At 55.6% G+C, this 11,849-nt stretch overlaps 1 protein-coding gene across 1 annotated transcript; it reads right to left on the bottom strand.

The window, feature by feature from the left end:
- Window positions 1-8,999: 8,999 nt before the first annotated feature.
- Window positions 9,000-10,972, bottom strand: J4E79_008711 (uncharacterized protein; the record flags this gene model as incomplete). The annotated part of the gene is made up of 4 exons (XM_049357566.1): window positions 9,000-9,830; window positions 9,883-10,110; window positions 10,159-10,614; window positions 10,664-10,972. 4 exons carry the CDS (start codon window positions 10,970-10,972, stop codon window positions 9,000-9,002), a joined length of 1,824 nt encoding a protein of 607 aa, XP_049208037.1.
- Between the last annotated feature and the right edge of the window lie 877 nt (window positions 10,973-11,849).

Below are 11,849 nucleotides of genomic sequence, written 5' to 3'. Positions count from 1 at the left end.
GCTGTGATGGTGGGTGGGGGGGAGGGGGTTGTGGGGAGGGTTGGGTGGTGTGGGAGGGTGAATGTTGTGGTTGCCATTTTGGTGGTGGGGTTGGTAATGGAGTTTTTAGGTGAGTGGCTTGAGATAGTGGATGTAGAGACGCGTTGATGGCTTTGTAGGCGTGTGGTGGGAAGTTTTGAGTCGCGTTGGCTGGATGTAGGCTCCCGGGTTGTGTGGACAGCCGCGGATATAGGGTATGTGCGTGCGCGAGACTGGGTAGTGTATGCGCGGGAGGATGATGGCTTTAATTCCCGGATGCAAGCAGCAAAGCGCAGAAGTATTGAGTCGCGGGTTGCGATGTGATCTGGCGGTACTACGATGGTGTTGGGAGTAATCGCAAAGGCAATGCGAGTACGGTCGTTGGAGAGGAAAATTTTTGCGCGCCGACTTTTGAGAAAACTAGCTACTCTACGACCATGAGACTGAAAACGAAAAGTGACGGTGAAGATGAAAAGCGGTGACGCGGGTTTGCCCACGAGGTATAATTAGGGGTCTATGCGAAAGGTCATAGGTCTTGGGGATTCGGCGCGATGTTCCTGACTGACCGCGATGTCAAATGACAAACGGCAAACGAGACAAGGTCTAGCTTAATCTAGGTAACGCACACGTGCGCTGTTGTTGATGAGGCTGCGAAGAGTGCGGATTTGAGGTAGACGAACCTCATCTCAAGAAGTCCAAATGATCTTGACATGCTTATAGCTTTCGTCAACGACAGGGTTAGGGATGCGGTGTGGCGCGATAGTTCTAACCACCAGGGACGATAGTTCTGCCAACCTTTGATCATGAATTTCGCGATGCTCGCTCTGCAAGGCTCCTGAAGCTGTCCGAGGTACTCCCAAGATGCAAGCCTAAAACGTGTCCTGTGCAACGCAGTCGGAAGCATCAAGCCTACGGGAGTGCAGAGTCCATCGATGCGACGAGGCGGAGGATAGGCGGGTGATGCGTTTTAGAGTCGTACGGCTTTTCAGCTAGATGTCTCACGATAGGAGAAGCTGAAGACTATGTGCGTGGTTTTCCGTTCTATTCTCAGGTATGACCTGTCGCGTGCCGTGGATTCGACGGGGAGTCTTTGATCGTGTGGTCGAGGTAGGCGGAGATGGCGAGAGCCATTCGAGGGGCTCGCCGAGTCCCACGATATCCAGATCGGCCCTGAAGACTTCTGCAGCTGTAGTATGTTCTGATCTCGAGTATCAAAGGAGTGCAGTCTTGTTGCAGTCTTCCCTGCGATACTAAGCTTGCTGCATGTGGCTGCAAGCGTGCTTCGGGGATGCTGGTAGCCGTGCGGACCCCCTGGCTTGGTACGATATTGAGATTCTTTGTGGGGTAAGCTTCCAGCCTCCCTCCACGACGCTGCCTCAACCACACCACCACCACGATGATCCCCAACACCAAGCTGCGCTCGCTCAAATTTTCAGAGCTGGCAGAGGGAGCTCACATGACGATGAGAATGGGTCGATGAAGCTTCGCTGGCCGCGGTGGTGATCGGGCTGAGCTCCTGCGACTCAATTCTCCCAAGCAACCACCCGCGCCGCCTCCCACCACCCCACTCGGTCCATGACAAAGGTAGTAACAGGACGAGTATACTCCTGATGACCTCCGCGAGAGCTTCATGTCCCGTGCAGGTCTCTGTCGTGGGTGTTCTCACCGATAGCTTCGCTGGCGATTCGAGGCGGACTCCCGACGCAGCCTCTGACTCTGCTAACAAGCCACCACCACGGTGAGGGCGGCAGCAAGGTCTCTAGCAAGCCTTGCAGCTTCTTCAGGCACTTGTACATAGTACAGTGGCTCCTGTCGTTGACTCGGTCTGCTGCAGGTTCGCCAGCGCATTGACGCTGACACCCAAGACAAACTCAACCCACAGCCCCTCTGACCAGCGTCGACCGCAACGGAGACGACAAAGAGTATTGCCCAATCAGCTGGGCTGGCTTCGGCGAGCCGCATACTCTCCATCAATACCATGCCAGGCCTGGCCGCGGCGGCGCTGCCGGCGCATCGAAGCGGACCCCCGAAGCAATTACATCAGCCCCTCAACACCAACGACGAGACATTCGAATAAGGCAATACCCACACACAAGGATACTTTGGCGTGAGGCTGTATGCATGCATCTGCATTGCATCGAATGCGGCTCAGGCTGCTCCGCTGGCCACGAGGGGGCTTTTCGCAGGCAATCGCAACTTTGACCTTTTGTAGGTCGGCGACCACAATCGATGCGAGCCTCCTCACTCCAGTCCGCCGTCGATCACACTCAAGGGAAGTTCCCTTCGGGCCGCTGCTCATATCAAAGTTCTTGGAGTCGACAGCTTCGTCGATCTTCTGAACTACCCCTCCCCAGACAGACAAACACCAAAAGAGCGACACCAGCGGTAAGTAGCGCGCAAGCGCTCGGTCTGTAGCTATTCATGCTTGCAGATCGCAGCGCCGTGTCGCATTGACTCATGCAGGAAGCCTCTTCGTCGCTGGCCGCACATCCCACGGCGGGGCTGGCAGGAATCCGAAAACGAAGCAGAAGACCCATGTTGCACACGATGCCTCGACGCGACGAATACAATCGAAGATCCCGATCTACTATACCCATGTCAGACCCATACCCACTCCAGCAATACAACATTGCGCTGCAGTCGAAGTTTTGCGGAAGCGGAGACACATGCGCGACTAGACGGCCCGTCTACGGCATCCACACACATGAACTGTACATTGGCAGATCGGCCCGTCTGTGTATTGCCAATGCGACCCACTTGATACGACATACGAGAAGAAGCAAGAAGTTCGTCACAGCGCTGCCATGGTGCATGCGAATGCGAGTGCGTGGTACATCCTGCTGGAAGAGGCACAACAGCGAGCATGAGCGCATCGGAACGCCCCACCGGCTGACAATGGAGACAAGTTACCAGTCATGTAAACACAAGACTCCACAAGCTTCGGATCGCCTCGTTTTCGCTTTCGTTTGATAGATGGCCGTCTCCACAACGGCATCATGGCCTGCAGCACATATCGAAACGGGTCAGGGCCGACAGACTGTTGGTGATCTTGCCGCGACGCAAGAAGGACCCCACGGCCCTTCGCAAGCCGTTCATGGCATCTCCCACCATGATCACGGTAAAGCTTTTAGTCTGCAGGGCGCGTGACGCATGACCATCGGCGTGCAGACCTTCAGCTGGAACTGGTTTCCATGATGGCATATTCCGGAGATGATCTTACCGTTGTGCCTCAGCAATCGTAGCATGATGGCAAGCCTTGCGACAGCGAGCAAACGAAGGTGGCCAGAAAGAGCAAGGACTTGGGGTGGTCACCATGCGTATCATGACTGTGTTGAACTGCACATTTCAACGTAGGCCTGATCGACGTCGCTGCGAAAGAGATGTAGTTCCAGCAAAGCTGTGTGTGATCCGCTTTGGTTCGAAGTGGCTACGGTGATCTCCGGCCACTCGAACAGCAGCGTTCCCAGCTTCAGCGTCGGATTCAACGCGTGATATGCTCGCTGTCGTCTTGGTGTTGCACAATTTTTCGACGACGATGAAAGGTATGTTTGGTGAGTCCTTGGAGCTCCAAGGTCGGCAAACATCGTCAGCGATACATCCACCACAGGTATGGACTCCAATAATCAATGCACCTGCCGGCATAGACATGCTCAGGGCATGCTGCTCACCGACAGTCTCTTGCGATTTCATCAAACTCAGTCCGGCATACTCACGCCTCCAAGCTGTCAGCACGTCGTCGGACGACGGCCAGACCCCATCCCATACAGAACAGGGTCATCAGCAGGCGCCTCATTTGGCACTCTGAGCGCTCGGACTACTACTTGTTGAAAGTGGTCGACCAGCAAGCTCGACGACAACGGATGCCCTTGCCCAAGGAGCCCTGGTCGCCTGTCTCAGCCGATTGTGACCTCATCTCTCTTTGCGTCTGTCGAGCAGGGCGAAGATACAGGCACACTAGCCATCGCCATCAGTCTCGACCAGCCGGCTTTGTTCGGACCCTATGGGCGTTGGTGCTGGCGCTGGCGCTGGCGCAGATGCAAGCCATGTCTCGTCTTCGACCTTGTCTACGGCTAAGGCATCCGAGTTAGGCTGAGGTTTCAAGCTGCCGCGGCCTCAAAGCTGTTGAGTACACAGGAAGCGGACTTGTGCGCAGTCCCCTGACCCTGGAAACGCCACGTCTGCGGACTATAATAGCTTCAAGTCTACTCGACCCTGAAGTAGAAGCCGAAGCCATCCGGCTAGGAGTTGTCTCCGAAGAAGAAGGATCAAGACGTCCACCACAAACTCGCTACCATGCGCGACATACGCCATTCCATTGTTTCGGTCCAGAGGCGTCTGCGGCTAAGATGGCGCTTGGTAGTGTACCTGTCTTGACTCAGGGGCTGGCTCGGTACGAACTAGTCGGCGCCATCTTCGTCAGCCTGAACTTCAGACGACGCGGTCGAAGGATCAGGATGTCTCCCTTGCTGCACTCGCCGCGACCGACCTCCCGCGCTCTTCCGAATTATCGCTCAAGTCTTATCGCCGTAAAGGTGCCTTGTACGACTGGCCTTGGCCATGGATGAAGGCCGTGGATGAAGGCGTGTCCGTCTTGGGAGATGTCGCCGCGGAGGCCTTCGCGCTCGTCGCCATTGTCAACGGAGAAGCTGAGGCGGCCAACTACATGATGTCCTGTGTAGCTGTACCATTGTCGTCGGTCCTGTCCTATCTTGCAGACCGCGAGAAGAGGTTGGGGCCCGAAAAGCTTGCGTCGTCGTCGGTCGCGCTCTGCTGATAGAAGAGTCGGTCGTGCTGCCTGCGTATACGATTGCTCGCGATGTTAGTATGACCAGCACGTCAAAGGAGAAGGTGCTATACCTGTTCATGTATGCATCTCTCGCGCTGCCCACTCCGCCGACGCCAGGTCGTGTCGCCGCGTCAATAGAGGTCGAGGAAAACAAGTCACCCCGCCCGCCGCCGCCGCCGGTCTTCGTCCAGATTGTGCCGCGGGGGTCATCGCACGCGCGTGAGCTAAAGAGAAGAATGTCGTCGCTTCTTGCCCGCAGTATAGTGTCCTTGATCGTGGCGGTGGTTCGGCGTGGTGGGTGAGTCGGTATGGCTCAAAAGAGGCAGCAAGCAAGCCCTTCGTGCGGAGCAAACGTATTCCGCCGCCACCACCGATAGTATACCGGGAATGTCTTCGTAGTACTGTCGGCCGTCGAACGGTTAGCCAACAAAGACACGTCGGCGGTAAAGAGCGGTATGAAATGTGTCGTCGTCGCCGCTGGTGAGGCCGTGGGGGCCAGCTGCTACACCACCAACGGGCTTCATGATAGACTGCTGTGGCCCGTGCGCCCCACATTGAGATTCTGCGTCCTCGCGGCAGACGGCGACAAGGGGCTGAGGAGTGCTGCACGCAAAGGGAATAGCATGCCCGGGAGGTACACAGTCAGCTCTGACGAGCTCGAGACATTCCCGACATGTTGAGGCACAGCATACGACTGCAAACCTGTGGGTGAGGAGCGGGCTTCACAGTGCACCAAGATACCTACGGACTACGACAGCGAGATCATGGAGTTTGTGAAACCATGGGCAGGCAGATGCCGCAAGGCTTGAGATGTGATATCTTAGACTTTGATAGGGGACGTAGTATCAAAGTTGAAGATGTTCATTCCATGTCTATACCGTAGGCATGCTGTGAGGCCAACTGCCCCCCTGAGCCAGCCCTCTCGTGAGGGTCAGCAGACCCAGATGCTCTTTCCCCGCCAGCGTGCACCGTAGTGTCACGAATTATGGGTCATGAGAGAGAAGAGGGGTAGAGTTTCGCGTCGCTTCTTCTTCCCTCTTCATCTCAACTTACTTCACTCTGAACTTTCGCTGTGGACAGCATTCGCCATGCCCCCTTCAGTAATCGCTGGCGATGCGTCAGTACCATTGTCTTTGCTGGTATTGATACGCCCCAATGCCTCAGTACGCGAGGGGAGTCAGTTGGTCACTGCCCTTTCGACGGCACCAACCCCCAGGATGAGCACAACCGTGTCCGCCGTGAGTGCAAGTTGCATCACCGTCGACGAGTCGGTCATTCCACGACACAACGCCAGTGACAAGACTCCTGAGCTACCAGTAGCTGTCTTCTGTCATCCCTTGTATTCCGTGAGCGGAATTTGGATGCGTTCGAATCCCTCGTTGATACCTTCCGTCGCGCCTTCCAGATGAGCCATCTTCGTCCCACCCTGAGCTCATCACCATCGCACATACATGTGTACCCACTCCACATACCCTGAAAGTACATTCACACGCCTGGACTATGTCCTCGACGAAGTCTTTGCTTCGCTCCTAGGGTCGAACGCAAGTCACATCACTGTCTCTACATCGAAGGCGGTCAAGATGCTGAGCATCTCAAGTTCCTGGTCCAGAACCAGATGAAGCGTTACTGCCATCACATCGGCAAGCAGACGTCCTAGACCTCCCTCCCCGAGCCGCCTGCCCATATTGTGGGCTACGACTCAATACTCACACCCCTCGCTTGATCATAAGATGCCCACCACGTAATATGTTCGTCGAATTCAAGAAGTGTGCCAACGTCGGATACGCTTTCATCAACTTTACGGACGTCGCTGGCATGCTCATTGAGCATTTCCTGGTCAGACTGCTATGCACCACGCTCAGCAGCACGCCGCTCCCCTCCAGTTCGCCGGCTTGACTGAGGCTCACACCCGTCACGGCGCTCCCCACAGGCAAAGAGAAGGGCAAATTCTTGAGCATCGATGTTGGTGGCACGAATCTGAGAGTCGGCTTCGTTGAGCTAATCGGAGAGCCAGATGGAGGCGACATCAAGTCAACTGACCGCAATCCCTATTGGCAAGCAGGTGTACAAGACCTCCCTCCCAGAGTCGCCGGCCTATGTTATGGGCTACGGCTTGTACTCACGACCCTCTCTTGATCATTAGATGCCCAAATCTTCGTTGGTGGCACAAATCTAAGAGTCGGCTTTGTTGAGCTAATCGGAGAGCCAGATGGCGGCATGTCTGGATATGGTATGACACGACACGGTTACATGAACACACTGGGTGTTGGCATCACCGTCGTCAACTGACCGCAATCCCTATCGGTAAGCAGGCCGCGAAGAAGTTCCTTCCAGAGCCGCCGGCCTATATGGTGGCTTATAACTTCATACTCACACCCCTTTCTTGATTATCATCTGCCCATCTCTTCGTTGGTAATCCCAACGCTCCGCAGCAGGCAGGAGGACAAGATTGGCAGAGCCAGTTCCCACCCCATCCCCCTTCGATGGCACCAACCCGACGGTATACTCTCCCGATGTCGAGCGCAAGCCTCACCACCATGTCTCAAGGAGGCCAAGGATGGAGGTATCGTTGGCGCCGGGGTACTTGCAGGCATGACAGATGAGATAGTGTAAGAGTGAATGGGTCATCTCTTGCCTTCATTACATCCACCTCTTGTACAACACCAAGACCCTTTTTCGACATCATGTCGCACCCTTCACCAAACTCCTCATCGGCCAACGACCCTCCAGGATCTGGAAGCTGCAGACTGTATGCCGCCTTCCCAACCAGATTGGTACATCTGCATCACGCCTGCAGTTCACGACAAAACGTGGGAAGCTTTCCCCTCGGGCACAGAAATCGCAGTATCGATCCCGATGACACACATTCAGCTGTACTTCGAGGAGCAGCCACCGTCGTCACCCACGACCCACCCCCTGTAAACATCGCTTCCAAAAGAGTATGGCGTCGACTCCTCGTCGTCCAGCCCGTGGTTCTGACAGCGACAACTGGCGCGGAAGATCCGGGCAGATCGCTCTGCAGGCTAGCGATGGCCATTCCAGTTCCCCAGCTCGACACATCACGACCCTGCCCCGAAGAACATTCTCGATCAGATCTGCTTCGGCACGTATGACTGGTTCTATCTCCGCATCGACTTCATTTCTCTGTCGGGCATTACATGCGATAATGTCAACGAGTTTACTGTTACCGACAAAAAGTTTTGTCCTGTCCAAGACATGAGACAATTGCCCGAGATGATCACTCAAGGCAATGAGTACCGCCACCACTTCAGCACGTTCGACCGCAGCAGCAGCCCTCGTGACAACTACCAGACTGCTATGCACCACGCTCAGCAGCATGCACCACGCTCAGCAGCACGCCGCTCCCCTCCAGTTCGGCGGCGGCGGCCACCGCGGCCCCATCCCCTTCGACTCGATTAAGATGACCCATATTCAGCTGTACGTACCGGGGTGCCACTACATGTACGAACGGCCTCTTCCTCGCCCGGACAACATCTCCAAGTTGCCGCTTTTCATGGATAGTGCTCTAGCTACGGACATGCAGGAGACTCCTTACTGCTGCCCTCATCTTTTCATCGCTCAACTAGTCTGTAGTTGAGTAATGAACAGACGAGGACGGCAGTAGGGGGTCTCCTGCATGACCGTGGCTGGAGCACTACTCGTGGATTGCTACTACCTCATCTTCCGCTCATCATGCGCGACACCAGAACCCTCTTCAGTTGGCATCACGCACGGCAATGTCGACAAGTTCACGGCTACATCCAACAGTCTCCTCACGTCAAAGCCACCAGGATCTGGCGAAGACAAACAACCAAGTCAATGATCAAGACATCCCCACACCAAGTCACGAAGCAAGAGAAGGAACAAGTTTGGTGAGCAAAGCTCATGAAGTTTTGATTGGAAAAGCAAGTATTAGGTACATTCAGGTTCATCAGTGGCATCCATCATCAGGTCAGATCTTCTTTCAATCCGCCAAGCATCCACATCATGAACAAATCGCATCGAATCCGACCCAGAAGACATACACCCGATACAGTGTGTCAATAGCCATACCGATCAAATCGTAAAGAAAAGTCCTGGTCTGGCAAACATCTGGGAACAGATTGAAAACAAAGAAAGAAGCCGTGTACTCGTTGCGCAAGGTCTAGCCGGAAGAGACGTTGCGACCGTGTATGCGTAGGTGGGTAAAAGGTGTTTACATCCATCGCTTGCGGTTGCCCTGGGAGGGACCAGAGGAGCCTCCACGCCAGTTGTCGCTATCAGAACCGCGTCCCGAACGACGAGGGGTGCCGTTGCCGCTGCCGGAAGAACGAGCCATGGTCAGACGAATTGGCGCAAGATGGGGGTGCTCCTCGAAGTACAGCTGAATATGGGTCATGGGGATAGAGTCGAAGGGGATAGGTCCACGGTGGCCGCCGCCGAAGACGTGCAGGTACCAGGCCTCGATCTTCTGCTTCTGAGCCTCGGTCAAGCCGGCGAACTGGAGGGGAGCGGCGTGCTGCTGCGCGTGGTGCATAGCAGTCTGGTAGTTGTCGCGAGGGCTACCGCGGTCGAAGGTGCTGAAGTGGTGGCGGTACTCCGTACCGGATGAGTATGCTCGAGGAGCAAACAGACCAGTGCTACGAGCACTATCGATGGAGCGCTGCAACTTCGAAATGTTGTCGGGGCGGGGGAGAGGCAGCTCGGTACCGGCGTGGCGAATGGAGTTCATCAACTCGGCCTCATCCTGAGTGATAAACAGGCGCGGGCGGCAGTAAGGCGTCTCCTGCATGACAGAGGAGTTCCTGAACTTCTGCACAAGCGCCTCGCGTCCCTGGATTGTCGCATACGAGATCCCGAACTTCTTGTCGGAGATGAAACCAGGCCAGTACCGGAACTCCATCTCGAGGAGCATCAGCATGCCGCCGACGTCCGTGAAGTTGATGAAAGCGTAGCCGACGTTGGCACACTTCTTGAAGTCGATGCGGAGGTACACGAAGTCGTACGTTCCGAAGCAGATCTGATCCAGGATGTTCTTGAGTGTCATCTGTCAAAAGAGTTAGCAAGGCTTCGGAACAGACGTGGAAGGAAAGACTTACCCAGTCGCAGTTTGCCGGGATGTTGCGGAGCATGACAGTGGTGCGCACATCGCTGCCGTCGAGGATGCGCTCGCGGCGGACACGGTTGTGCTCATCCTGGGGGTCTTCGTTGCGGAATTGACCGCGGTACGGGCGACGAGTATCGCCGCGATGTTGGAAGCGGTGAGAGCCCAGCGGACGCTCATCGACCCAGTCACCGACGTTGATGGTGGACCAGAAGTACGATCTCTGTGAGAACGTTAGCAAGAACAGAAGAGTTGGAGGTGAGGTGCTTACATCAGCACCGAAGCCATAGACAGGCGTGCGGCGAAGAGACTGGATGGCGCGCTGTGCGGCGTCGATGGAATCGAACTCGATCCGGAAGATCAGACGCATCTCATCGTGAACAGTGTCGACGTGGACGACGTTGCGGACGATACCGAACTCCCTCGCGATGAGGTCGACTTGGTGCTTGATGTCCTCGTAGTCCTCAGCAGTGAACTCCCAAACGGCGTGCTCGGGGTTCGCGTCGATGAACATTGACAAGAACATCTGGCCTTCGAACGGTTGGATATCGCGGATATCCTTGGGCATGGAGCGCGCGAGGTCGTCCATAGTTGCGTAATGAGTGGCGAAGCCGGCCTGGATGAGTAGGTCCCGAGCTTCGATGGCGTCGGAAAGGCTGTCGAATCGAATGAAGATAGCGGCGTGAGGATCCTGAAGGAAGATGGCCGAGTGCTTGAAGCAGTCGTACTGCAAGAGGTTAGTGTGAAGCATGGTGGAGGAAGGGGACGACACTTACGCGCTTCATCTGGTTCTGCACCAGGAACTTGAGATGCTCTGCATCATGGCCGCCTTCGACGTACAGGTAGCGAGAGACGAAGGTGTTGTTGAACTCATCGAGTTCATCGACGAAGGCACCCTCGACATACGCCGGCGGCTCCGGAAGAAATTTCTTGGCGGCCTGCTTCCCAATGGGGATAGCAGTAAGTTGACGACGGTGGTTGGGCTTGCGCTCGACATCGGGGGAGTATACGGTTGGGTTGGTACCGTCAAAGGGGGATGAGGGAGGACCGTTGGCCGACGAGGAGTTGGGTGAAGGGTGAGACATCTTTGGATGTTGAGGAAGGGTCTTGATGTTGTACAAGAGGTGGATGTAAAGAAGGCAAGAGATGGATGATTGGCAAAGCTCAAGCAAGGAGTCTGTCAATATCAGGTGGGGATGGGGATGTGGGTGGGTGTGAGTGGGCAAGAGATGGAAGGCGCGGGGGAAGGGCTGTTTATATACTGGCACTAGCGCCGAAGCTCCGGAGGTCAGGTGACGGCAGTATCTGAGGCCAGAGAACTCACCGTTCGGATTGGGAGCAAAAGAGTCAGAGAGAAGGTCGTGGTGAGGAAGTCGCGGCGAGGCCTGGCGGAGGAACTTGAAGGAAGCGATTCGGATATCCCACAACTCCAGGAGAACCACCAACCGGACGGGGCCAGACGAGCATGAGGAGATAGCGCTCGACGAGCTCTACAACTTCTGTTTTTCAGGCATACGAGGCATCAATGGAGTTGGTGATGCATCGCAGCTGCAAGACGAAGCCTGAGGTTGAAGTTCCATCCCTCAACCGCTTTTGCACGTTATCTCGAGGACCCACTCACCGGTTCTAGCGTCGTCCAGGACGTCTGGCCGCGTAATAGCGGGCACCGGAGTGGCAGGACGACAGGAGTGGCAGGAGCGTGAAGGAGCGCCGGAGATGTGAAAGTGCGTGAGAATGGTGCAAGAAGAAGCCTGTGCAGCGAGTTGGAAGATGGATGGGAGTGCTGTGAGCTGCTTAAATGTCTACGTGGCATTGCCAAATCTCCCACTCATCCACGTGGAAGTGAGAGAAATTGCCAGATTTCATTGACCGAAAGCTGGGGAACCCCCTCAGACACGCCTTGGAAGCGTGTTGGTGGATCTCACGATGTCCGCGGGGAGCTCATGAGGCCGGCACATGCAC

Source organism: Alternaria viburni (assembly GCF_023758015.1).
Source record: "Alternaria viburni strain BMP 2772 chromosome Unknown scaffold_21, whole genome shotgun sequence".
Classification (NCBI taxonomy): domain Eukaryota; kingdom Fungi; phylum Ascomycota; class Dothideomycetes; order Pleosporales; family Pleosporaceae; genus Alternaria; species Alternaria viburni.
The sequence above is the reverse complement of the archived record's forward strand: the minus strand, read 5'-3'. Positions and strand labels throughout refer to the sequence as shown.